At 38.2% G+C, this 24,484-nt stretch overlaps 13 protein-coding genes across 13 annotated transcripts; 5 read left to right on the top strand and 8 right to left on the bottom strand.

Moving 5' to 3' along the window:
• Window positions 1-157: 157 nt before the first annotated feature.
• C9374_007617 (uncharacterized protein) lies at window positions 158-2,362 on the top strand (the record flags this gene model as incomplete). The annotated part of the gene is made up of 1 exon (XM_044697602.1): window positions 158-2,362. One exon carries the CDS (start codon window positions 158-160, stop codon window positions 2,360-2,362), a length of 2,205 nt encoding a protein of 734 aa, XP_044546241.1.
• A 78-nt stretch (window positions 2,363-2,440) lies between these two features.
• C9374_007616 (uncharacterized protein) lies at window positions 2,441-4,866 on the top strand (the record flags this gene model as incomplete). The annotated part of the gene is made up of 5 exons (XM_044697601.1): window positions 2,441-2,808; window positions 2,857-2,964; window positions 3,024-3,514; window positions 3,582-4,163; window positions 4,346-4,866. 5 exons carry the CDS (start codon window positions 2,441-2,443, stop codon window positions 4,864-4,866), a joined length of 2,070 nt encoding a protein of 689 aa, XP_044546240.1.
• A 43-nt stretch (window positions 4,867-4,909) lies between these two features.
• Window positions 4,910-6,186, bottom strand: C9374_007615 (uncharacterized protein; the record flags this gene model as incomplete). The annotated part of the gene is made up of 3 exons (XM_044697600.1): window positions 4,910-5,296; window positions 5,441-5,609; window positions 5,804-6,186. 3 exons carry the CDS (start codon window positions 6,184-6,186, stop codon window positions 4,910-4,912), a joined length of 939 nt encoding a protein of 312 aa, XP_044546239.1.
• Window positions 6,187-6,362: 176 nt separating this feature from the next.
• On the top strand, window positions 6,363-7,628 carry C9374_007614 (uncharacterized protein; the record flags this gene model as incomplete). The annotated part of the gene is made up of 1 exon (XM_044697599.1): window positions 6,363-7,628. One exon carries the CDS (start codon window positions 6,363-6,365, stop codon window positions 7,626-7,628), a length of 1,266 nt encoding a protein of 421 aa, XP_044546238.1.
• A 176-nt stretch (window positions 7,629-7,804) lies between these two features.
• On the bottom strand, window positions 7,805-9,018 carry C9374_007613 (uncharacterized protein; the record flags this gene model as incomplete). The annotated part of the gene is made up of 2 exons (XM_044697598.1): window positions 7,805-8,770; window positions 8,983-9,018. The coding sequence occupies 2 exons, from the start codon at window positions 9,016-9,018 to the stop codon at window positions 7,805-7,807; spliced, it is 1,002 nt and encodes a 333-aa protein (XP_044546237.1).
• A 330-nt stretch (window positions 9,019-9,348) lies between these two features.
• On the top strand, window positions 9,349-10,455 carry C9374_007612 (uncharacterized protein; the record flags this gene model as incomplete). Its single annotated transcript, XM_044697597.1, has 1 exon — window positions 9,349-10,455. One exon carries the CDS (start codon window positions 9,349-9,351, stop codon window positions 10,453-10,455), a length of 1,107 nt encoding a protein of 368 aa, XP_044546236.1.
• Window positions 10,456-10,823: 368 nt separating this feature from the next.
• On the bottom strand, window positions 10,824-12,450 carry C9374_007611 (uncharacterized protein; the record flags this gene model as incomplete). The annotated part of the gene is made up of 4 exons (XM_044697596.1): window positions 10,824-11,131; window positions 11,216-11,494; window positions 11,564-11,788; window positions 11,895-12,450. 4 exons carry the CDS (start codon window positions 12,448-12,450, stop codon window positions 10,824-10,826), a joined length of 1,368 nt encoding a protein of 455 aa, XP_044546235.1.
• Window positions 12,451-12,970: 520 nt separating this feature from the next.
• Window positions 12,971-15,566, top strand: C9374_007610 (uncharacterized protein; the record flags this gene model as incomplete). The annotated part of the gene is made up of 5 exons (XM_044697595.1): window positions 12,971-13,008; window positions 13,124-13,389; window positions 13,511-14,920; window positions 14,989-15,108; window positions 15,160-15,566. The coding sequence occupies 5 exons, from the start codon at window positions 12,971-12,973 to the stop codon at window positions 15,564-15,566; spliced, it is 2,241 nt and encodes a 746-aa protein (XP_044546234.1).
• Window positions 15,567-15,690: 124 nt separating this feature from the next.
• On the bottom strand, window positions 15,691-19,149 carry C9374_007609 (uncharacterized protein; the record flags this gene model as incomplete). The annotated part of the gene is made up of 2 exons (XM_044697593.1): window positions 15,691-18,589; window positions 18,713-19,149. 2 exons carry the CDS (start codon window positions 19,147-19,149, stop codon window positions 15,691-15,693), a joined length of 3,336 nt encoding a protein of 1,111 aa, XP_044546233.1.
• A 430-nt stretch (window positions 19,150-19,579) lies between these two features.
• On the bottom strand, window positions 19,580-20,395 carry C9374_007608 (uncharacterized protein; the record flags this gene model as incomplete). The annotated part of the gene is made up of 1 exon (XM_044697592.1): window positions 19,580-20,395. The coding sequence occupies one exon, from the start codon at window positions 20,393-20,395 to the stop codon at window positions 19,580-19,582; it is 816 nt and encodes a 271-aa protein (XP_044546232.1).
• Window positions 20,396-21,651: 1,256 nt separating this feature from the next.
• On the bottom strand, window positions 21,652-22,113 carry C9374_007607 (uncharacterized protein; the record flags this gene model as incomplete). The annotated part of the gene is made up of 1 exon (XM_044697591.1): window positions 21,652-22,113. One exon carries the CDS (start codon window positions 22,111-22,113, stop codon window positions 21,652-21,654), a length of 462 nt encoding a protein of 153 aa, XP_044546231.1.
• Window positions 22,114-22,386: 273 nt separating this feature from the next.
• C9374_007606 (uncharacterized protein) lies at window positions 22,387-23,353 on the bottom strand (the record flags this gene model as incomplete). Its single annotated transcript, XM_044697590.1, has 2 exons — window positions 22,387-23,055; window positions 23,180-23,353. The coding sequence occupies 2 exons, from the start codon at window positions 23,351-23,353 to the stop codon at window positions 22,387-22,389; spliced, it is 843 nt and encodes a 280-aa protein (XP_044546230.1).
• A 103-nt stretch (window positions 23,354-23,456) lies between these two features.
• Window positions 23,457-24,374, bottom strand: C9374_007605 (uncharacterized protein; the record flags this gene model as incomplete). The annotated part of the gene is made up of 1 exon (XM_044697589.1): window positions 23,457-24,374. The coding sequence occupies one exon, from the start codon at window positions 24,372-24,374 to the stop codon at window positions 23,457-23,459; it is 918 nt and encodes a 305-aa protein (XP_044546229.1).
• Between the last annotated feature and the right edge of the window lie 110 nt (window positions 24,375-24,484).

The raw sequence follows: 24,484 nt of genomic DNA, 5'->3' as shown, positions 1-24,484 counted from the left end.
TGATCGACTTGTCGAGTTGGTTTCCAATCACTCTCTTTGCTACTTCCATGTTCAATGAGAGTGAATGCTCATGGTCCATTACTATGTACGAGCATCGCATTGTTTTTAATGCAGCTTGATATTGGAAGACATACATTCCCGCCCAACATGAAAAAAAATGACTACAATCGTATCAGGTCAACCTCTCGATGACGACATGGAGAGCGAGCAAGTAGTGGATGAAAATTTGGATTGGAATGATACAAAGCAAGAGGAGTCTCGTCCGGCAACGGTTTCTTCGGTGCATTCGAACGGAGCTGCTGCAAAGAAGGAACGAGACACTGTTGCTGAGATTTTGGCAGAGAAGGTGCAGCAAATTCGTCCCTTAACAAAGATGAGATTCACCCGAAAATTCAAACACTTTGGAAGAGAAATACAAAATATTGAGGATGATACAAATGATGCGTATAGGTTTTTTCCACCGGTCAAAGATCCAAGATATCAACCTTCGGATCAACGATTAGAACGTGATTATGGAATTCAATGTGGCGAATCTCTTGTGGAAAAAGCAATTCAAACGGATTGGTTCAGAAAAGTCAATCACTTCTCTCAAGTGAATATTGCAGAGTCGATATCCAACCACGATACATCAATGAAAGATGATTCGACAGCTGTTATCCAATTCCTGAAAAATATATCACCTTTGCTCTTTGAAGCACTAGATCAAAATACGACACTCGACATATTTAAGGATGATTTTGCAGAGTTGAAAATTGGAGACGACTCCTTCATAGGAACCAAATCAGAGTCTCAATTTATTGAAATACAGTCATTTCCTCATGCAGTTTCAAAAATTAGAAAGATATCATCGCTTGATTGGCAGCCAAATAACAAGGCAGTGTTAGCCATCAGCACTATTGATATCAGAGATTTTAGTACAAGAGTTCTTGAAGGAGGAAAGCCATCAATTTCTAATGTATACATTTGGTCATTTCAAGATCCAACCTATCCTAGTTACATTCTCAACGCTCCTATGGACGTAAATTGCCTTCAATTCAATCCATCAAATCCAAACATTCTTGTGGGTGGCATGATCAATGGACAGGTAATACTATGGGATATTGAACATGGAGAGAAAGAGTTTGAAAAAATTGAAATAGATATGAAAGGAGATGAAATTTCGAAACCTCAAATACCAACTTTAGACTGGTCACAGCTTTCTCTACCAGAGATGAGTCATGCGAATTGTGTGACTGGCATTCAATGGCTACCAAAAGGAAAAATTGTTAAAAGTAATGGAAGCATGGTGTCAGCAGGTGCAGATGAGTGCTTCCAATTTCTTACTCTTGGTATGGATTCAAAGTTTATTCTGTGGGATATGAGAAAGGATAAGAGAAGACTTACTTTGAAAAAGAATGATAGATTCAAAGATGCATGGATTCCATACGCAGTGATGCCCATAATGCAACTTGACCTCACTTCAGAATTACCGACATTTGCTCTTTCTGTGAGCACAAAAAATCCTCATTCCCTTTGCTGCACGACCAACGAAGGAGAATTTATAGTAGCAGATTGGTCTCCGGTCGATTCAAACTCAGAGGAAAGCAACAACACCGACACAACATTCAACACTGTAAATATTGCAACAGGAATTTATGGGAAAACGAATGGCCATCAAGGAATTGCACATACCATTTCTCGAAGTCCATTCTTTGATGACATTCTGCTTACCATTGGAAAAGCAACTTGTAAAATATGGAAAATTGGATGTCCAGATCCTATTTGGTCCAGTGGATTCAAATTTAACACATCATATTCATGCGGAAGTTGGAGCCCTACAAGACCAGGTGTCATTCTTCTCGGAAGAACTGACGGATTTATCGAAGTTTGGGATTTTCTTGACAAGTCACATGATTGTAGCATGATTTCTCACTTTTCAATCTCTCAACAAAACGTACCCTTAACAGAAATGAAGTTTCGGGTGGGATCTGGTAAAACGTCGTATCAATTTATTGCCATTGGTACTCAGAACGCCTCACTCTCAGTCGTTGAGGTACCAAAGAATCTCATTCGGCCATTACCCGATGAAGAAAAACAAATTCGCAACTTCTTTAACAGAGAATACGAAAAAGTTCTCTACTTTAAGGAGCGATGGAAAATTAGAGACAAAGAATGGGAAGAGAAAAAACTACAACAACTTGACAGAGGATCTGCAGATCCTGAAACGAGATCAGAAACAGGTACCGCTCACACCTCTCAGAGTCATCCTTCCATTCAGAATCAAGAAGCTTCAGCGAATAGCAACAATATGAATCAAGAAAAGAAGCCCAGTATTGACAAGGCAGAAATTAAAAAGAAATTCCTCACCATTATTCAGCAATAAACTACTTTGGAATGAGTGAAGACCATCAGTATTTGCAAAACAAGAAATTCCCATTTTTAGATCAAAGTAAAAAAACAAATGCTGTGTCTCAATTGTTGTTGCCAATTCTTCGTCGAGAAATCGTCGCTTATTGTGATAGTACTAACGATCTTGTTTCTTTCTTCACTCAGTTCTGTATTTGCCCTTTCTCCTCCCATAGTTTCACCACCTCCATCATCCATATTCAACACCCCCATACAAATAAACATCACATGCCAAGATCCCAATACATTTATCATCATTCAAACCGAAGAAGAAGGATTAAATATCACTAACTATACTCAAAATACCACTTCCTTCATTAACTTGGGATTTGTCATGTCCAATATTTCATTTTCATGTTCCTGTTCAGACCCTTTCAATCACACCAGTGAAATGCTACAAGTCCGATATCATATCCATCTAAGGTAAGCACTCAATTCTAAATGCCTCGAAATTTCATTTTGGTTCTTTAGATCTCCACAACCTCCAAGATTTGATCCGAAAGGTCATGACTCTCAATCCTACCAAGGTCCTCTTTCCCTGTCAATGTCTAATCCGGAGGTAATTCCACCAGATCAAAGGTATGTGATGAATCTTATGATTCTTATTCTAATATTTTGCATCATTCTCGTACATGAAGTATTTCACAAGAAATTTGGTACACCTTTTCAACCTCTCAAGTCAATCCTCAATTTTTAAAATATGATCCTTCCACACCCATCATGCTGACAAGTGGCACGACATATATAGTACGAGCTAAAACGAAATGGAGCTATTTCGACGCTTCTTTAAACTTGTTGTTTAGTGATCAAGAATATGGACGGGAACCATTGATCGTTTTGGAAAGTTCAATAGTTTCAGAGAAGTATATCGTCATGCCACAGTGTTCGTATCCAGTGCCTTCCATTGCACCTGGAGTGTATTGGGAGGAGGTTTTGAACGTAAATTTTTCAAGAATGCATTGGAGTGGAATGAATAATTTGTCCTTGCATGTCAAGTTGGATCAACAGGACTTCCAAAATTGGCAATTTTCGAATTCCATACAGTTGTGGAATGATGGAAAAAATCATACAATTCAAGCGTTTGTAAATGGAAGTGCATGTTCTCAAAGTGAATTATTCCACGGAATTTGTAAGTATTTGTCACGCCCGTTCTTAATTTTTTTGACACGACATTCAAAATTTTTGAATTCTCAAAGATGTCTTTAAAAAACCTCTTCCTCAACCAATTTTCATTCCACCAAATTCTCCTGATGGATTCCTTCAAGGAACAATTCTCTCCATTTCATGTCCTTCCAATTTCACATTAACTCTCAATGTCTCCAGGAGTAATTCCCAACATTTAACCACTCAATCTCAATCGTTTCAACGAGTTTCATCACCTTTTCTATTACGTCTCAATGAATCCATGAATATTGGTGCATTGTGTGAAGAAGACGAATTGGACAACCTGTCGTCAGCATTTCCTACAACAAGCGTTCTCTCATACTTTTATCAAGTCTATTCAATTGCAAGACCTGTCCTTTCTCAGTCGTCGAAAACAAATGTAGGACCCATGAACCTTTCCATTTCATGCTCAGCATTAGATTCTGCTCCGTGTGGAATTTTATATACCTTGGACGAAAGCATTTCCTTATTAAGCAATTCCATGAAGAAAGGAGTGATATTTTCGAATCAAAGTATAGTGAATGTCACTCTCTCCAATTATGGTTTGAATACCTTGAAAGTGGTTGCCATGGATTTAAATTCGGGAATTATATCTCCTCAAGTGGAAGAAAAGTGTAAGTACAAAATTCTCGAGTGTGTGAAATTGTTCCAAGTTCACATTTGAAAAGATTTCATTATTGGAATTCTGCCAGAACCTAGTTTGATGTTTTCGCCACCGTTGCAAGACGGAGAGACTCCGAGAATAAGATGTTCATTAATTCGGTCTTGGTCATGGTGAATTTTCCCATCGATGCAGTGGCAGCTGACATTCGCATTGAATCTCTTTCGAGTGATGGAATTTTGACCAGTATTTTAACAAGTTCCAAAATCTCACCCTTCACACTTACTCTCGAAACCAACACTTCTGTCTTTATGAATTTCTCCAAACTTCATCATGTTCCAAGTAAGGAATTTTCATTTCGAATTCATGTCTTGAGACTTCCAAAAAAAAACATTCAACTCTTCCCAAGTTTGCAAATTCCAATTAGTTCAAGTCTACAACAGACCTTGTATACGGTAGAAATTGTCTTGTTGGTATTGTCTCTCACGGGACTATCATTACTGATTGCCATAATTATTGTGTGTATTATTGTGAGAAAGAGAAAGGAAAAACTTCATCAGCAAATGGTGGCGAAATATGATTTGCAATTTGAGAGAATGGATCGACAACAATTTCAGTTCTCGTCCTTTGAGGGAGTGGATGATGTGTTCAGTGATGACGAAGAGGCAAATCATGGAGGAATGGAAATGTTCACCCCAAATCAACAGCAACAATAAACGCTTAATGAAATTGGCTCGCACACACGTGCAATCTCAAGGTTTATTGCTCGTCGGAGGTGGCCTTTGGCTGAATATTGTCATCCTTCTTAAAGTCCTTCAATACAGGATAAATATTGTTAAATGCTTGATAAATGATTTCTCTGTGCTTGGCTCCTGTAAGTACAATTTTACCAGACACGAAAATTAAAAGAACAACCTTTGGATCAACCATTCTGTAAATGAGGCCAGGGAAAATTTCTGGTTCGTAGCTGGCATAGTTGTGGTGTTGACAATTCAGACCCTCAAGGCGAATTGGAAAACCAACATCACAACTTCCAACAATGTTTTGAATTTTGAATTCTGTGAATTTTGCGTTGAAGCCTAACTTTTGAATAATACGAGCGTACTTTCTGGCTGCTAATCTGGACTCATCCTCTGATTTTGCACCCTGTCCATCAATGATTGAAAGTTGATCAATGGCAAATATATGAAGATCAAATTTTCACATGGTTGCATTGCCAAAAAATCAATTTGTTGCCACAATCAAAAATAACAAAGTGTCAAGATCATGACTCAATTCCCAATTACTTACAGTAACGACCATCTTACCGCTCGCGAAAATGAGAGCAGTAGTCTTTGGATCTCTGATACGCATAATAACTGCAGCAAAACGCTTTGGGTTGTATTCTGCATTTCTTGCGTGAAGAGCGATTTGCTTTAATTTCAATTCACAACCAAGATTTACAGTTGACACAACATTTCTGTTTCACGAAAGGATGTGAGATAGTTTTTTGTGATATCATTATCATAATTGTTTGTGAATTGGAATTGGCGCGATATTTCATCATTGTCATCAATATATTAATCCGAACAAAAAGTAACAGGGTTGAATGATCACAAAGAAGTAATTCATCGCGCTAGATACACTCTTTCAAAATAATCATCTAAAACTTACTGTATGATTGGAACAATTCCATGTTCATACTCGTTAGCTGTTGTGGGAGTTGTTGTTGGAACAACAACGCCAGAAGGCAATGGTGTAGAAGCCACTGTAGGTAAATTAGCAGTATAAGGTGTTGTTGGTGGAGGATTCATTCCCATCGTAAAAGGAGGAACAAACGAACTGGTAGGAAGAGGTGTATGCAGAGGTGTATGTACAGGAGTATGAATCATTGGAGTTGAAACCATTGGTGTTTGTGGAGTTGGAGTAAAAGGCATGGGTGTACTTGCAGAAGAAGAGGTTGGAAGACCCATTCCGAAGTTTCCTCCCTGCATAAAATTCATGGGATTGGATAAATTATTGAGAAGGTCATCATATTCATTGTCGCCTGCAGACATTTTTTTTTGAACGTTTTTTTTAGAATGAAGAAGACTTGCGCTTTTAAAATCCTTTCAGAAAAGAAGAACAATTATTGGATCATCCTCTTGATATTACATGATCATTCTGGGTGTGAGGAGATGTTGCATCGGATATGGATTTGTTCATCATCTCTTAAATTATTTTATTTTAAAAAATGTTTACCAAGAGTCTTTCAATCTCCAAAGCCTCGTCCAGCTTCAATCATCATGTTCCAATCAATACAGTATTCTTTCAGTTCGGAACAAGGCCTGGAGATAGTACTTTAATTCTACGTTCTCTTCATACGACTATTTCTAATAACGGAGCAAATCAAAATACCACTTCTGGCACTAGTAGTACCACAAACACGAATAACAACATCAACACCTCATCTTCGTTAAATATCATTTACAAGGAATTAGAAAGTCAAAGACAATACTATCTTCAATATGCAGAGACAAGACAAGAAGCCGATGTATTGGAGCAGTATAATCCATTGGTTAGACCTTTTTTGAGAGCCTACACGAATGAAATTCGCTTTCTTGTGGATCGGTATGAACCTCTCCGACTTCAAAAACAATTAGAAGAAGATGTCAAGCAAGGAAAAGTTCCACAGAAACACAATGTGAGTTGGGTGTTGCCTAGTAAGGTCGCTCAACAAGAGAATGCAAGTACGAGTAGACCTTTGGCGTTACGACTTTTCGGGTTCTTTGGTCAAGAATCAATCATAAATAGAGCCTGTGATTTTGTGTGGAATATGTTGATTAATCATGTCAATGCCATCAGAAAGAGTGGTGCCTATGAAAAAACAAACTTGGCTGGAGTATCTTGGACTGGTGCTGATTTTTATGTATGGACAATTCATTTGTGGGTGCTCTTCAGAAGGTTACGTTTTGAGGGAAGTGATGGTGATTTGATGTCAAAGAAACTTTGCGATCGCTTTTGGAATTATGTGGAGCATTATATCAATGACAATTATAAGGTCAATGCATACACTCTGTCCAAAAATTTGAAGCGACTTCAACAAATTCACTATGGTATCATTATTCAGTTGGATAAAATTTTAGACTTGTCCAATACAAGTAACATGAATGACAGTGTTCCAACCTCATGGGAGCCAAAAACTCTGAACAATATGATTGTCTCGTCCTCTGACCAAGACGCTCTCATTGCAGAAATTGTGTGGAGAAACTTTTATTGTGGAGGTGTTGAATTTACAAATCTGGACGTGGATGACACCATTAAGGGAGAAGTGGAAGTCACAGCCGAGGATTTGGCATTCTGGACACGTTATATTCGATATGTACTGAGCTGGACAGACCACATTGATTCTGTGATCTTTATTCGTGGTCTCTTCCACTATCACTTACCCACGGACGATTTTGTGGTAAAGTTTAAGCCCAACGATAAGCCAGTGAAACCTGCACACGAAAATAAATAAAAAACTGCTTAATAAATTAGAATTTACATTAGGAGAATTCTCTCAATCAATTATTGAAAATTTGCTACAATCTTGTCTTGAGGATATATAATGATCTCTGGTGTCACCATCAATTGCTGAGAGTTTGTTGTTGTAATCAAGATGCTTTTGTAATCAACGGGGCAAAAAGTGGAAAATTATTCTTGCTTGCTTTCACTGGCCTTCTTTTGTTTCTCATCATACTTTTGCAGCCATCTATAGGCCACCAAACTTGCATTATGCTCTGCCAGTTTACGACTAGGGAAAACCTTTGACAAAATAAATTCCTTTTTCACAGGTTTCTCTATGATGACAGAAATTCTCTCACCTTGCTCTTGTGGTGACTGCTTTGGCAATTTTTCGAATTTTGCGTCTGGGTACTTTTTAATTTGCGTGTAGGCCAATAACAATTCTTTTGGAGTTTGCTTTTCCTTCCAAGTAGAAGGGTCGTACTCTTCATCAATTTCTTCAGGAATTTCATCCTCAGCATCCTCTTCGTCACCCTCCAAGAACAAATCTTCGTCGATGGCATCTTCTGGAATTTGGTAAACTGTATCGTCAGCCTCTTCATCGTCCACGAAAAGAGATTGATTGAGCTTAAACAATTCACGACCAGAGAGACCATGTCCAGATTTTTCATAGAGTGCCATTTGCAGCTTGTGCTCACGCTCCTTTTCTTTTCTTTGTTGTTCAACTTTGAATTGCTTCCATTTTGTAAAGGACTCCAATGTAACCGGTGTACCGTTAATGATTTTAGCTCTCTCCTTCTCAACAATTTCCTCGATAGTGAGTTCGGCTTCATCCTTGATTTCTTGCTCGATTGAATCGTAGGTAATTTCTTCTCCATCAGTTGGTTGTTCTTCGGAGGATGAGGCTTGAACAACTTCGTCTTCCTTCTTATCATCAGCGGTTCTAAACAAGTCCTTCAATTCTTGTTCTCTCTTCTTTTGGGCCAACTTTTCAAGACGTTTTTGTTCCTTCTCTTCAAGTTCTTTCTTCACCTTCTTGTCATGAACTTGCATCACTGTGTTGTGGATGCTTTTAATTTGTTGTTGGACTTTCTTTGATTTGTTCTTGTTTTTCAAACCAAAGGTCTTGTCCTCGATAATCTTCTTTTTCTCTTTCTATTTGATGATAAAATCAATTCCGCAATGATGATGATGAATACGTTTTCAAGTAAGCAACATTCCGTAACAAAAACAATGACCATCAAATTTTCAATCAACGCAATACGAGCACAAGACAATCATACAACAACAATTACCATAATTTCATATTAATAATAATCGCAACACCCGAGTCAATAACAACAATGGAAGAGACATTTCATACTTACCTGCTCAGTCTTCTTACTCTTTTGCGTGCCAGTCATTTTTTTTATTCTCAAAAAAAAAATTTCAATCTCAAAATTCTGCTTTTCATCATCTTACTTCCCCAATTCAATTTAAAAATCGTTATCCTTTGCTTTGGTCAAGGGTTCAATTGATTTAATGTTGGTTCAATCCATAAAGCTTATGTAAACATGGTGTTACTCCGTTATCAACCATATAATGTTAACGATATTACATTTTTAACCTATGTCCCGTTTTTATCCTTTTGAATCTGGATTTAAGAGAGGACAGTTAATTTCTATTTTCAGTTGAAACGATTGATTGTTTGAACAACATCATTGATTGATTGTTTGTTAACAAAACATGAGAACATGCCTAGGACATTTGTAAACAAGCCAAAACAAGTCCGCAAGCCGAGACCGCCTTATAAAATAACAAGCAACGATGATCGAATGCAAATCATTGCTGCCTATGAAGATGGGGAAGATAGTGCAGAATGGCAAAGAACAGCCATCAATTTAAATATCAACATTGAAACTGCTCGGTCTATAATCAACAAGTGGAAGAAGACTGGGCAAACGAAAGCTGAAACGAGAAAAGGTAGAACCCACGTCATCACAGGTCGAAAAGCAGATTTGGTGCTTGCATTATGTGCTGAAAAACCAACAGCAACGTTGGAGTATTATCAGGATGCTTTGGAGCGTGAATTTCCTGATGACGATCCTCCTTCGTTATCAACAATCAACAACTTCTTAGACGGAAAATATGTTACACTAATGAAACAAGTTACACCTCTACCAGCTATGACAAATAGTGAAGAAGTAATTGAGGAGCGCAAGGAATTTGCTCTTTGGTTTGAAGAAGCCAACTTGCAGAAAAACCTTGTGTCCTTCGATGAATTTTCATTTCACTCGTTAAGCAAGAGATCAAGAGGAAGTAACTTTCAAGGTGAGAGAGATGTTTTAAGACTGCCATGTGCAAGGACTCAAACTCTCAACATTGTTATTGCTATGAGTAGACAATTCGGAGTGATGAATTGGAGATTCAAAAAAGGAATCAAAACTGCACAATGGATCATTGATTTTATTAAGGAGACATCGGAGTTATACAAGGATCAACCACTTTGCTATGTGGGAAACAATTCTAATGTTCATGATTTTGAAAAGATTGAAAAAGCAATTGAATGCTACGGACACACTGTTCATGCTTTACCAAGATATTCTCCTCAACTGAACCCAGTAGAAAATGCAATCAATGTCTTGAAGTGTGAAATTAAGAAGGAGCTCGAACAAGAGCAAGAAGAGATAGAAGCTACGAAAGATGCGCCACAGGGAACGAAGCAAAGCAAACGAATGGAGATTTTACAACAAGCTGCAGAGCATGCATTAGAAAGTTTAACAGAGGATCATGTGCAAAGATTCCATGATAACTCCGCTTCCTATATTCAAATGGCGAAGAGGGGACAAGAGTTCGAGTAAAATAGAAATGAAGTCCAGAATTTAAAAGGGTTTACTGATTTCAAATTCAAACATCAGAATTATGAACAAAAGATTTCAATCCAAAGCTACCAATTTTAATTTGTGCTTCACAATTTTCGCAAGGCACTGTTACAAAAAGTAGAGAACTAAGGCAGATTAATTGCGTTTTCTGTTTGAAAAATACATTCTATTGGTCAAGTTAACGAAAAATGTCATATCTTCTATCCTATTGCATCCTCTCACGTTCAGCGCTAGACACGCGTACCTTGTGAGCAATATACAATCACGTAAGGTTCATTAAAACTACTCCGAATATCAATGAGTCAAATGGGAGTCTGTGAATTGTCTGTAAATACGCTCCAATATAATCAGTGACAACAGTTGATCGTAATATCAGAGCAAGCTTGTGCATGATGTGATGTGGCACACTTTTTCAAGTTACCCATAAATAAGCCGAGGCTTTTACCAGTTAAGGAACGGCAATGAATAAAGCCAACAAAACCATAATCGTATGAGGTCAGAACTGCAATTCGAATATTCTCATTGGGATTCATTCCAAAGTCTCCAATCATTTCAGAATTTTCTAATTTGAATAGAGCATGGTGAGGACCTGTCTTTATGCCTTGTCCAAGTTCAAAGTGATCGGTTTTTCCACAGCAAATAAGATCGTTGGTTTCTTTAAATGTTCCATGTTACCAATTTGATTTAAGGATGACATCAAATTATTATACTACACCTATAAAAGATCAAAATGACTTACCAGTCAAAATAAAGGTTCCATATCCAGAGCAACAAACGCTTTTAAAACGAGTAATGTTACCAATAGTATATTGAACCAAGTTGACACAATCTGAGTTTCCATGCTCATCATTAAATTCTTTACTTCCAAGTTGTCCATCTGATTTCAAGCCACAAATCCATAACTCATTGTCAAATGTAATGTATGCAGTGTGAAATGATCCACATGCATGCTGTTTGACGCGTCCTTTCAACTTTTCAACCAGTTTGAACGTATCTGCCTCCACAGTTCTGTCACCATCTATAATTTCAGTATATCAATAGCACAAAGAGGTTTTACATGATGAGAGGTCAGATGCCAACAACTTACCAATGCCGATATTGCAATAACAGTTATAGCCACATCCGAAGCAGTCCCCGTTCTTACATCGTGCTACCGCGAATAAATAGCCACATTCAATATCATCCACTGGACTTGGCAAAGATGACAGAAATTCCTGTAATCTAAACGTTGTCAAGGTCTCCTCTCTGCCTGCACAATCATTTCCAAAAATCTCATTTGAATTTCTTCCATAGCAATAGACCTTTCCCATTTCTAGTGCGTGACGATATTATTTCATCATTGTGACAACATGATGCATAAATTAGTGTTTTCCAAATGAGTTATGTTATTGATACGACGATAGTTAAAATCTACGAACCTGTTCCAACAAAGAAAAAGTCAGCTCTTGAACTACATCGAACAAATTTAAATCTATCCAATGGGTCTTGTAATACTGGGAGTGGAATTCCCTCGCCAGGTTGAGATGTATGAAAATCGAGCACAAATAAACGCTTATTTGTTAGAACAACTCTCTTGGATGATGTCACCTCCACTGCAATGACTCTCTCATTTTCATCAAGAAAGTTGGACACGTTGGTGAGTTTCTGAAATGCCGACAAATGCTTGTCCGAAGTGACTGTGGCATCATAATGAGAACAATGGTAAACGTCTCCATTCTGACAAAGGGCCATCACACTATCCGATTCATTGGTTCTCACCGTGTGAATATGGCTTGATCCCATCGTGTTTGGTAGCAGGGAGCGATGATGATCTTGCAACATTGAAATCGAGCCATAAATAGCTGCAGCATCAACACCCGTCTTGCTAGCCTGAACCCGAAGAGCATATTCAGAGAGAATGGAATGAGCGGGTGGTTGGTGTACGAGCTTTTGAGAGCGTACGAGGTAGAGACTGTCATTATAAGAAAGGGACATTTTCGTTTTTGGTTTGAAGGATTGTGTTCAAAATCAATCGGAATATGAATAAGAAGAATAAAAATATAGGATAGGGTGGTGTGAGAGTGGTTGATGATACTGGTTGTGTTTAATGATCAATGGCCACGAACCAGTCGTTTTGAATTTTTCTTGTTGTTGGGGTTTGGAACATGATTGTGTTGCCTGTTTTGATTCATCATCCGTCGTTTCATTATTGAAAGCAAATTGCTCTTTGAAATTTAAAATTGCACTAGTATTCATCCACCGGAAGAGAATATTATATTATTGAATCAACCGAATGATCTGTATTCCTGTGATTCCGAATACTGAATAGGTCCTTCTTTACAATTTTAAAAAACTTGATGTGCCAATCGCGCCAAAACAAGTACTGAAAAAAATTGAAAAAGTGGAGCACTCAAAGATTGGTAGCGAAAAAGCAGTATTGAGAGAGATTAATTGTACATACAGAGTTGAAATTACTTTAGATTTTTAATATTGTAAATTTGGAAAACAACGTGCGATGGTTAATACACCAGTTCAAGTTTGCGTCCGAACAAGGTTTGTTTTTATGATGTTTTACTTGATCGATAAAAACAGCTCCGATGACAATATTTTGTATGATCGGCATCATCATTATTGAAAACCAATTGTCCAATATTTCTACCTATCATAGACCTACTGCGTTTTTTGCGCAAGATGTCATTGTTCTTGATGAATCCAAAAAGACCATTGACATTAAAAATAAGGGACGAATTAATGCAAAACAAAATTCAGTCAATTATTTAGAAACTAAGAGAGAAGATTATTCTTTTAAGTTTGACAAGACGTTGCATAACGTTTCCCAAGACTCTGTTTTTAATGAATGTGCCGCTGACATTACGCAAGCATTCCTTGAGGGCTATAATGGCACTGTCATGGCTTATGGTCAAACCGGTTCAGGTTCGTATTTTTGAGATCTTTTAAACAGCCTCATTTGAGAGATTCATACAATGTCATGAATTAACGAAATGTCCTTTGAATTGGATGAAAATCGATATGTTTTTTTTTACATAATGGTTAGGAAAAACATATACAATGATTGGAGCACCCAATAATTACAAAAATAGAGGGCTTATTCCCCGAGTAATTCAACAAGTTTTTGCCGACATGTCAAACTATCCCGAAAAATCATTTACTCTTCGAGTTTCCTACATGGAAATTTATAATGAGCAATTGTTTGACTTGTTATCCGACATTAGTGACGCTCAGCTTGAGAAGGCAAACTCAGATAACTATGAGGACAACATGGTCATTATGGAAGATAATAAGGGCAATATTATGGTGAGAGGCCTCAAATGTCACATTGTCAATAGTGAGGAAGAGGCTCTTAGTATGCTGTTCGAAGGAGAAACAAACAGAGCCATTTGTGAACACCAGTTAAATAAGGCTTCCACCAGATCCCATTGTATTTTTACATTGTATTTAGAGGCAAGAAGCCGAGTCGAGTCAGAAGGTCAAGTGGTTCTCTCCAAGTTGAATTTGGTTGACTTGGCAGGAAGTGAAAGAGTGAGCAAAACACACTCCAGCGGTTTGGTGTTGACAGAGGCCAAGTACATTAACAAGTCACTCTCGTTTCTTGAACAAGTTGTGATTGCTCTTGGAAATCCTTCTAGAGAGCACATCCCATACAGACAATCAAAATTGACCTATTTCCTTAAAGATTCTTTGGGAGGCAACTGTAAAACTCTCATGATTGCAAACATTTGGGGAGAGGAGCAACATCTTGAAGAAACCGTTAGTACTCTCAAATTTGCTACAAGAATGATGAGAGTATCGAATGAGGCAACCATTAACGTTCACATGAACCCTGATGCGCTCATTAAAAAGTATGAAAAAGAAATTAAGGAATTGAAGCAAGAGTTATCAATGCATGATCAATTGAGAGGAATCAACCAAGCAAACTATGATCCTTACACAGAAGAGCAAAAAATTGAACTTCGACGAGAAATTAGAAGCTATGTCAATGGAGAAATTGATGAACTAGAAATTAAAAACATTAGAAGAATTAAGGAGATTTTTAGTCAATTCAAGCTGATGTTGAAGGAGGCGGCTTCCTTGTCCGAACAAGAATCAATTACTAACGCATCAACAGCGAGAGAGAAACAGCAAACAGCTCCACCTTCCAACTTTGCAGGAAAGATCCATGAGGAAAAGATTTATGATGAAAACGGTGTTGGTGAAGTGGAGAATAAGGCTGGTTTTGGAGTTGGTGAAGCAAAACCAAATGCTGAATTCCAAAAAAGAACCAAGAGATCCGCTGTCCCTGTTTCGGCAAGAGACAACGAGAAGTCCATGAATGTTTCGATGAGCCAGAACTCGCTGTTGGAAACTGATAGACCTAAAAAGATCAAAATGTCACGTAATGATGCTTTTGAAGAATACAAGCGTACCGAGGGTAAAGCATTGCATGAAAATATTAAGGAAAATAGTCGTAAGTGTTTTTAACAATGGTGTGAAAAGTAACGCCGTTTGAATGACCAATTTTCTCAATACTCATAGAAACTCTTAAGGACAAAAAATCATTATTTAGAATTATTACTCAAAGGTTGAACGATACCAAGGCAGAAATTGATGATTTCAAATCTAAAATCGAAAAGAAGCAAATTGAGAATGCTCATAGTAAGTGTTTGGTTATTTCTCTGTAATGATCATTCATTGTTGATGTTGTAGTGGGAGACGATATTGTGGACGAGGAAGAACTTCGTTGGTTCCAAGTGATAAAGGAAAAGAAAGAAGTTTACAAACAAGTGTTTGAGGAACGAAAGATGCTTAAATCTGAAATGGACTACATTGAAAAAGCACTTGAGAATTTACGACAAACTCTTATTGCTAATTTCCAAACTTTCTATGACGACAATTATCAAGACCCTGCCGAAGAGCAAAAACCTCCCTTGTCTTCTCGCAGCTCTCGAAAAGAAGTTGAAGAAGAAGGAAAAGAGGATGTTCTTGACGAAGGAGAAAAGTTTGAAAAACTGTGGTATAACAAGCTCCAACAAGAAGACCCAGAAAGTCTTAATTATTACATGGCCTACAAAAAAGCAGGTAAAGCAAAGAAAGTGACGAACAGAAAGTTTTGAATGGCATTAAAGGTCAAACACATTTTGAAATCCCTCAATGTTGTCATCTTCAATTATTAGTCTCTTCATCTGAGCAAGAGCGAGGTACACTATTGTTAGAGAAGGACTGTTTATTTCAAACTGTTTATCTGAATGAAGAAACACCAAAGTTTTCATTCTTGATAACGTTTGTCTTTAAAACCTTTGTGACTGCTGCCGGCTTTTTTCTTTTGACAATAGAGGAAGGAACTGAAAAGTCACCATTGTTGCCTGTTGTTGACTTCAAAGGTTTCACTGGTGGCAGAGCGCTTTGAGGTGATGAATTTTCTTGTGGTGAGCCAATATTCTCCTTATTGCTTGCCACACTTAAAACATCGGAATCCACATCGTCCATATTATCCGATCGGCATGGACTTGCAATCCTCTCACCTCCATTCAACAACAAGGATGGTACTTCCAAAGATGGTGGAAGAGAGAGTCTATACATTTCAACAAGTTCATCCTTTGGTTTGGTCTTGGGTAACTGTTCTGGAATCTTTCTCTTTTTCTTTTGTGGAGTGTTTCCAGTCGGTTGATCTGTGTTAAGAACAAAGTGATCGAGTGAGCGTTTCATGTCACTTGATCTTGCCTCAATAAAGTCCTTTCTGAACTTTTCGACATGTCCAAGTTGTGAATTATGAAGTTCCAAATGAGTATTCGAAAAGATTCCAACTTGTTGATCAAAGTTGGTCACATGATGATTGAGTTGACTGATTCGTTCTTGATGCGTGGATGTATTCTTGCAGGATGATGCATGACATTGATCCATAAACATTCGTTGCTCCTCATTGGCAGTGTTGATAAATTGTTTCACGTTTTGAGAGTTAGATGAGACAGTAGAGTTAGAAGTTTCACAGAATGATTTCACAGATTCACTTAATTTGCTAGCTTCAGATGAAATGTTTTGAATATGTGAATCGATTTGCATTCTGGATTTGGTGACCACTTGTGTTGCTTCTTGTTGATTGGTCGAGAGGTTCAACTTCATCTTTTCCATGTTGGTATAGGACTCTTGAGATCCCTTCTTGACAGTGGCTTCCATGTTTCGAACCGACTGAACAGAATTACCAAAGAACTGTTGAATACCTGAAACAGATTGTGAGAATTCACCTTCTTGTTTCGAGATGGTTTCATCGATCATGGCTTCCAAATTCTTCATAAGTTCTTGTTTTAAGAGAATGTTCTGTTTGTGTTGTTGTTCCAACATTTCATTCAGTTTCGAGCTGTGTAAATTTGTCTGGTTCACATGAAGCTCCACGGTGTGTTCCATTTGTTCCTTCATTTCATTCATGACTTCATGGTGACGAGTGCTGAAAATTTCCAAGTATTTGGTATTTCTTGTCAGAGTATCCACAAAGAAATTATTGAGTTTTTGAAGCTCATGTTTTTGATTCTCAATTTGATGTTGCACAAGAGACATGGATTGTTCAAAGGCATCCTTCATGCTGAAAATGCTCTTAACGATTTTCTGCTCAAACATGTCATTATTTCTTTCTAAGGATTCCAAAGCAGTGCCTTGAGAAGTCGTCTTGTGATCCATCAATTGCAAGAGATCTTTTTGAGAACGTTGGAAGAGATCAGTAATTTCTTTCATTTGTTCTCCCAAGAGCTTGGCTTGTGTCATCTTTTGAAGCATGAATTCCTCAATCGAGTTCTTTGCCGTAGTGTTGACATGAACAAATGTGTTGTAAAGCTTGTGAATCTCTTCCTCAGATTGATTCAGCTTGCCTTGCATCATTTCCTTGAACATACTTGTCAGAGTTTGATTGTCAACTTCGACCTTTGATTTTCTTTCGACCTTGCTAATGAATCCATCAATGTCTTGAATGCTATCTTTGAGTCCATCAAGCAGAGAGTGTGCTTCAACAAGTAATTGCTCCTCTGTCTCTTGAGTTTTTTCGAGAACAAAGTTGGTAATATCAAGTTCCGTTTTGGTGCTTTTCAATTCAGTTTCAGTCTTCTTGAGTACATTGGTTGTGGTGTTCAACACTGATCTTGTTTCACTGTGACTTTGGAGCTCTTTTTGCAACTCACGTTCCTTTTCCTTGAATAGTCCTGTTAATTCTTCATACTCCTTCAACTTTAATTGAAGTTGATCTTCTAAATCTCGAATGGTACATTCTTGTTCTTGCAATTTTCGATTGGTTTCTTCATAAATCTCAGGTGCCATGTAAATACCATTCTTGAGTCTTTGTGCATTCAATTCTGCCTTCAACTTTTCCATATCAGCAGACATTTCCTTAATTAATTGAGCCTTAGAAACCTTCATATTCACTTCTGGCTTATTCTTGATACTCTTTGCTTTGAAAGCATAATCCAATGTGCTTAGTGTTTCCTCCAAGCACAACACTGATGGAGAAATAGTTGCAATGAGACATGTCTTGGTCTTTCCTCCCAAACTATCTTGTAAAATTCTAGTCAATTTAGATTCTCTATATGGAACGTGGGGACTGTGTTCAGTGAGAGCAGTAATGACTCTTCCCAAAGTAAGCAAACTCTGATTGATCATACCAGCTTCCTTTGCTCGTTGTTTAATAGCTCCAGATCGACCAATATTTTCACTTCCAGCCAAATCGACAAGATTCAGCTTTCCAGTCTTGATAAATTCCTCACCTTCGTCATTCACTTCTCTCATATGAATGGTAATGGTAGTAATACAATGAGAACGACTCGAGGACTTGTTCAAATTCGTCTCTGCTATTTGTCTTCTCTTTTGAGCATCTTCCACAATGGAAATGATTTGAGAAGCGTCGCGAACGACAATTTCTTCAAGACCAGCCACAACCGTGCCCTTTCTTCCTGTATTGTCATCGAAAATCTTTAACTTGTTTTGTCGATCGGTGAGCAAGTCTTGTAATTCTTCATTGTACAATTCCATACAGCTCACTTTCACTGTGTATTCCGTCTTGTTTGATTCCAAAGTTTGGAAAATATGATAAATGGATCTAGGAATGACTCCGGCTTGAGAATCGGTAGCATCTGAGGGATCTCTCCTTCCTTCCATACTATAATGTTCCAAACATTATTATTGAAAGTAATTGTTATGAATGAATATATTGAAAGTAATGTATGATTCAGTTGGTACCAAAGAATTAATGTTGTTGTAAAACATTGTGTATTACACTTACGTAAAGGTTTTTCCCGATGATGTCTGTCCGTAAGCAAAAATGGTACAATTAAATCCATCCAACGCTTCATCTACGATACTCTTTATGGATTCATCAAAGAATTCTTTTTGTGTGGTTTGTGGTCCATAGACCCGATCAAAGGTAAAGGTCTTGGTAATTTCCTTTCCGTGTACGAGTTTCTGATGGACTTTTAATTCTTTTCGTAGGTATGGAGAGGTATCAACCGAGATGGTTTGTCCCTTCTCTTTCTCATTCAATGGTCTACATCTGAGAAGCACTTGAACATTGACTCCTGAGTTTTGTGGTTGAGAGGAAGTAGTGCTGTTGTTGCTTCCGCTAATGACGGAGGAAGAGATGGAAATTGCTGCAGAGGCCGTAGTGGCACACGATGATGAAGAATTTGTGGAAAGTGTATCGGAAAATGAAGAGGGTAACATTTTTTTGTGTTTGCTTGTTAAAAAGTGTGTAACGGTAAGATTTGTGTAATGGCGGTAATTTTGTTTTAACGGAAGGGCGCGCACTCGTGGTCCAATTTATTGGGTGCTAGAATTCCTAAATATTGTGTTGAGGGTATTCATTGCATATTGAATATCTTTTTGCAAAACTGGATCAAATTATTGAGCCCCAAACACGGATGCTCATGGAATTTTTGAATGAGATCACGCAACGACAAGAAAGGCCGTAGTTTGATAATCATGGTGTTTCGTGGAGATTTCCAAAAGGACTCGAGTGCTTTCGGTTTGCATGTTGAAAAGTAGTGAAGGATGGGAACACCTTTTGGCGATAGAATGGACTCTACCATTGATTCTGTCAGATTCGGGTTTGTATCCTGACATAACGGGCCTTGCTTGGTCGATGTAGGTGCCATCACTTTTTCTTGAAAGGCGTAGAGGTACTTGTACCTTGTAATCGGAGAGGATTGGCTGCAATCAGATTCACAGTTCCAGAGTGGAGGGGTGGTACGTGAGTGACAGCCTGAACGACGGTGGTGGTGGGGATGGAAGCTTTTATACCATTGTTAGTATTGTTGAAAGGAGCGTTTCGAGAAGCACCTCTTTCAGCAGATACAGGTATGTTTTGCTGAGCATGCTTCTTTGATGGAGGGACAACAAAGACAGGTCGTTTTGAGGAAGTAGCGCTGCTGGTATGCTCGCTAACCTTATTTTCCTTATTGTCGCATTGGAGTGGACCTTCACTCGTTTCTGATGTCAGTCTCTTTTTTGGAGAGTTTGACTTTACAGTCTTCAAGTTTAAAGTAGGCTTTTTCTTTCCATTGCTTGGCACAACCACGTTCACACGAGGGGACACCTTAATTTTTGAATACTTCTTTTTCTGAGATGCCTTTTCTGGAGTCTTTCGTTTTCTTTCCTTCTCGACAGGAGGAGTGTTACTAGGATCAGAAGCTAACAGAGATGTTTCTAATTCAAAATCAATCTCTATGGAGTCATTCAGAGCTTTTTGATATTCCTCTCGCTTCTTGTTGAGGTAGGGATACATGAGTTGAAGGAGTAAGGATGCATGCCTGCATGTCTGATGAGCACATGACCGTGATGCATCTATGTTGACATTGGACGTATGGCATGAGCAGAGAAGCGAAGGTGCGAGCAAGGAAACATGACCGAAATATTGTAGCGCCTCTGTTGGGCTTGCATCATGCCGAATGTTGGTACTAAACACATGCATGAGCGAGATGGTGTGTGAACGTACAAGCTCCAACAATCGATTCAAAAGTCCATTTGTATGATCAAGCCCAGGGCTCTTAGTTACAATGTCAATCACGGTCTGGAGAAGTGACAGCTTGCGGGAAGAAGGCGTTTCGTGCAGTGTGACAATTTTGGTGGGACATTACTAGTGACATCGGTCGAAAAACAGTTCGAGAAAATGAATCGAGACAAATTGAATAGAGCATCTGAAATGAAATGGCCTTCATAAGGGATGGTTGATAAGGACGTGTCTTCCTCTTTCTGAATAATCCTTGCTTGAAAATATAGCCCAGTTTCTTTAAATGTTGAACCATTCTTTATCAGTTCACATGCTAAGATATCCAAAATTTGAGGCTCTTCATTTGAAGAGGATGCTTCATTAAGGTTCAAATCAAGGACGAATACTCGTGTGTTTGAGTGAATATCAAATTCTTGAACAGCCCTGGTGGACTATCAACCGTTTGAAATTTGTGAAATCCCAATTTTCTGCCATCCATTTCTTGACTCACAAGTAAATGATGAAGCTCATCTCCAAATGCAAGCTGTGCATGATCACTTGGGAGAGAATGTGTATTGTTATTCGAAAGTTTCTTCTTCTTTCTTTTTGGAGAAAGTTGTACACTCACTTGAGGTTTTGAACATGCACCAACAAATAAGGGCGGAGAGCATGACAATAATAACTCACTTGGAATGGTCAAATTTTCAAGCGAACCAGAACTAGGTGAGCCTGCTTGTGGGGGAGTTTTCTGCTTCTCCTGGTTCGTATGATCTTTCTCAAGAGAACTCTCAAGGCTTAATAAGATATCACTTGGGAGAGAAAATTCAGGAGAGCAGCTCAGAGGATTTGAAGGTTTTGTTGTTGGTTCTTCCTTTTTGGATTCCTTTGCATTCAGCTGCTGAAATGATTACATCAGCCAACAACAGTGTTGAGCACCATTCTCTTGTTCTTCTCACCGTTTTTGTAACAATTGAACAAAAGTACATGTCACTATGAAGAAAAGCTGGCAAGTTTCACTCCCCTGTTGAACCAAATGAAAATGTTTTCCTACATGTACTGCAAGTGTTTTTCCTCAACATAAATCGTCTCTCAAGTTCATTCAGCAAGCTCTGACATCCTGTTCGACAACTTCATCTCAATCTCTTTCAACGCCGTGTTGTATGGCGCAACATCAACTCAGAAAACAGGTGCTGAACGGTGGAACATTATTTGAACCACTTGCCTCACAACGCTTCACCTTAGAAAATGAGCGTGAGTCTATTCTTCCCTCCATAAACTAAATTTCGTAGATGATCATTTGGTATTGTCGTTGTCAGACGAATTGTCCAAAAATTGCGTTCGTGATGCTGTTTCCTATACTCGATGATGATTGTGTAGTGAAGAGAATTTTGAGGCCCGTTGCTCAAATAAGTACCTTCCGATGAATGAAAAGCTTTCATCAATGGAGGCGACATGACAGCACCGGCCTCTTCCATCATGATGGCGTCCAATAGAGAAGGAGTTATCGCAAAACTACTACAAGCGGTACTACTAACACTATCCAAACCTGAAGAAGAGATGGAAATTTTCGGAGGAGCATGTTGATTGGGAGTGATGAAGCCTTTGTCCAAAGTAGTTGATGATGATGGTAGTTGCATGTGGTTCATCATTCCGAGATCATGCTGATGATTCATTCGAAGCACAGTCTTTTCTTGAAACATCTTCAACTCGGGGCTCTTGGGACTCTCTCCGTTTATCATCACAACCAACGAGTTTGAACTTATGAAAATTTATGAAAACTACACAATTTCGAGTTGTTTTTTTTTGGTGGGTTTTTCACTTCTTGCGTTTGTGGGAAGTTAACGAGACGACAATTTTGAATTTAAGGAAAAGCAAGTTAATGTGGCTACAATTATGAACAGTATCAGAGAAGATGTTGAACGATTTTTCCTTATTTTTGAAATATAGTGCACAATTCGGTTTGGTTTTGCTTATTATTTATGTGTTGAGGAACTTGTGCTTGGAAATCTTTTTTCATACATTTCTCGATCGCGCTGTCGCTTAATCGCTTTTTTCATTGATTCTCGAATTCGTTGCTGTTTCCTTCGTATTCGCTCAGGAGTGACCAACCTTTGAATTTTCACACCTTTCGGTGTCACACTTTGACCAATTTTAACATTTCTCTTAATGACATACTTTCGGACATCATCTAATTTCGACAAATTAAATAATTTTCGAATTTTGGAGGCTCGTTTTGGACCAAGTGTTTTTGGACGCACTTGATCGGTAAGTCCAGGAATTTCTTGATCTCCTTTTTTCACTACAATCAGAGAAACAGCCGCGGCTCCAGCATCCAACACACAACCTTTCACAATTTTTCTCCTTCGACAACCTGATCGTGGAGCTCTCCAAGCTTGATATCCAAATGTTCCTGGTTCTTTCAAAACTCGTACACGTCCAATTTTGTAAATTCCAGGATGATACGGTCTACCATTACGATCGCAAGCTCCAGAAATTTTGAAAATATAATTCTTGTACATGGGTGAAATCAATGAGCCATCAATGAGGTCTCCAATTTTTCGACCGAATAAATAATTTTGATTTCCAACGTGTGACATTCTGAGTAATTGAGTTCTTCCAGTGAAAGGACATGATACTTGATACTATTATTAATAGAGTCATGGAACCAATGTGTCCATGGCATGTCGGAAATAATGGTTGTCAGTATCATATATTTAACATAAAGAGAATTTTCACAATCTTTCTGCAATGATCAACTATACTCACGTGGTGCAACAAGATCAAAGACCCTTTATCCAAATCTTCCGAAAGACATCGATACAAATCTGGATCTTGTCCCATGTATTCATAACCAGATCCACACCATTCATCAATCTTCTTTGCATTGTGTTTCGACGTCGGTGCGCGAGTTCTGTATCGGCCTGCCACTTTGAAAAGCATTTTTTTCTGTTTGGAATTTCCTCTTCAGAAGAACTGTCATTGAACATTCTTGTTGTTTCCAGTTGAATCAAATTTTTCAATGCCAGAGTTGAATGTTGGTCGTTTACTTGATGAAATGGGAACACTTTTCCATGAAGAAAACCTTTCCTTGGTTGTGGATGGGGAAGAAATAGGGCACTTCAGAAAATGTAGCATCTACATAGGTAGCATTCAAGTAATTTTCTGGGTAACGCCATGGATAGATGGTTTTTCTAACATCATAACGAGCACAGGTTGGTTTTTTCATGATGGTTCTCAATCGTAAAATATGTGAAACAAATTGACTTTCACACGAGGTTCCCACGAATAAATCTGCATCCAACGCCAACCAAAAGGAAAGGGCTGCGCTGTGTAATTGATGATTCTTGGACTGTGACAATAGCTCAGATTGTAAATGAAGAGCAATACCGTTTTGAGCTAATTCAACACTTTTCAAATCGTTCTGAGGACTAAATTGTTCAAATCCTGTACCAATAAGTAAGACACTGGAGTCTCTTTTGACTTTCAATTCATTGACTAGAACTTGTAAAAATTCATTTGGTTTGAATTCTGATCTTTCACATCCAGGGTAGAATCCAGGGAAGAATTCATATTGATAATGCACAACAGCAAAACCTTTGGGTTCTCCTGAATCAAAATATCTAACCTTCCATTTCCACTCTTCGACAATTTTATGAACCACTTCGCTGGGAGCAAACAAGTCAAAGAATTGAACATAGAGCAATTCTTCTGGAATAGTCATGGGTTGCCATCGTCCCCAAACAAATCCAAGATTAAGAATGTCATGATTCAAATAATCGGTCCTATTAGTGGCATACTTGTAAATAAATTCAGCAGCCACGCCAATTTCCTGTTTTTCATCAGTTCTGTCACCAATCTTAATTAAGGGATCAGAAATTTTTGATCCTTCAAACGAAGTTGGAGAAATATGTTCGAGTTCATCCACTTCTAAACCAAATCTTTCCATAGCATATTTTTTCATTCGTTCGAGATTGAAAAGTTTGGAAAATGGTTGTGGAATATCACAATGACACAAACCCCAATTGCCATCAACACAATTACTTGGTAATATTACTTTTTTTGCACCTAATT

Source organism: Naegleria lovaniensis (assembly GCF_003324165.1).
Source record: "Naegleria lovaniensis strain ATCC 30569 chromosome Unknown tig030, whole genome shotgun sequence".
NCBI classification, from domain to species: domain Eukaryota; phylum Heterolobosea; class Eutetramitea; order Acrasida; family Naegleriidae; genus Naegleria; species Naegleria lovaniensis.
The sequence above is the reverse complement of the archived record's forward strand: the minus strand, read 5'-3'. Positions and strand labels throughout refer to the sequence as shown.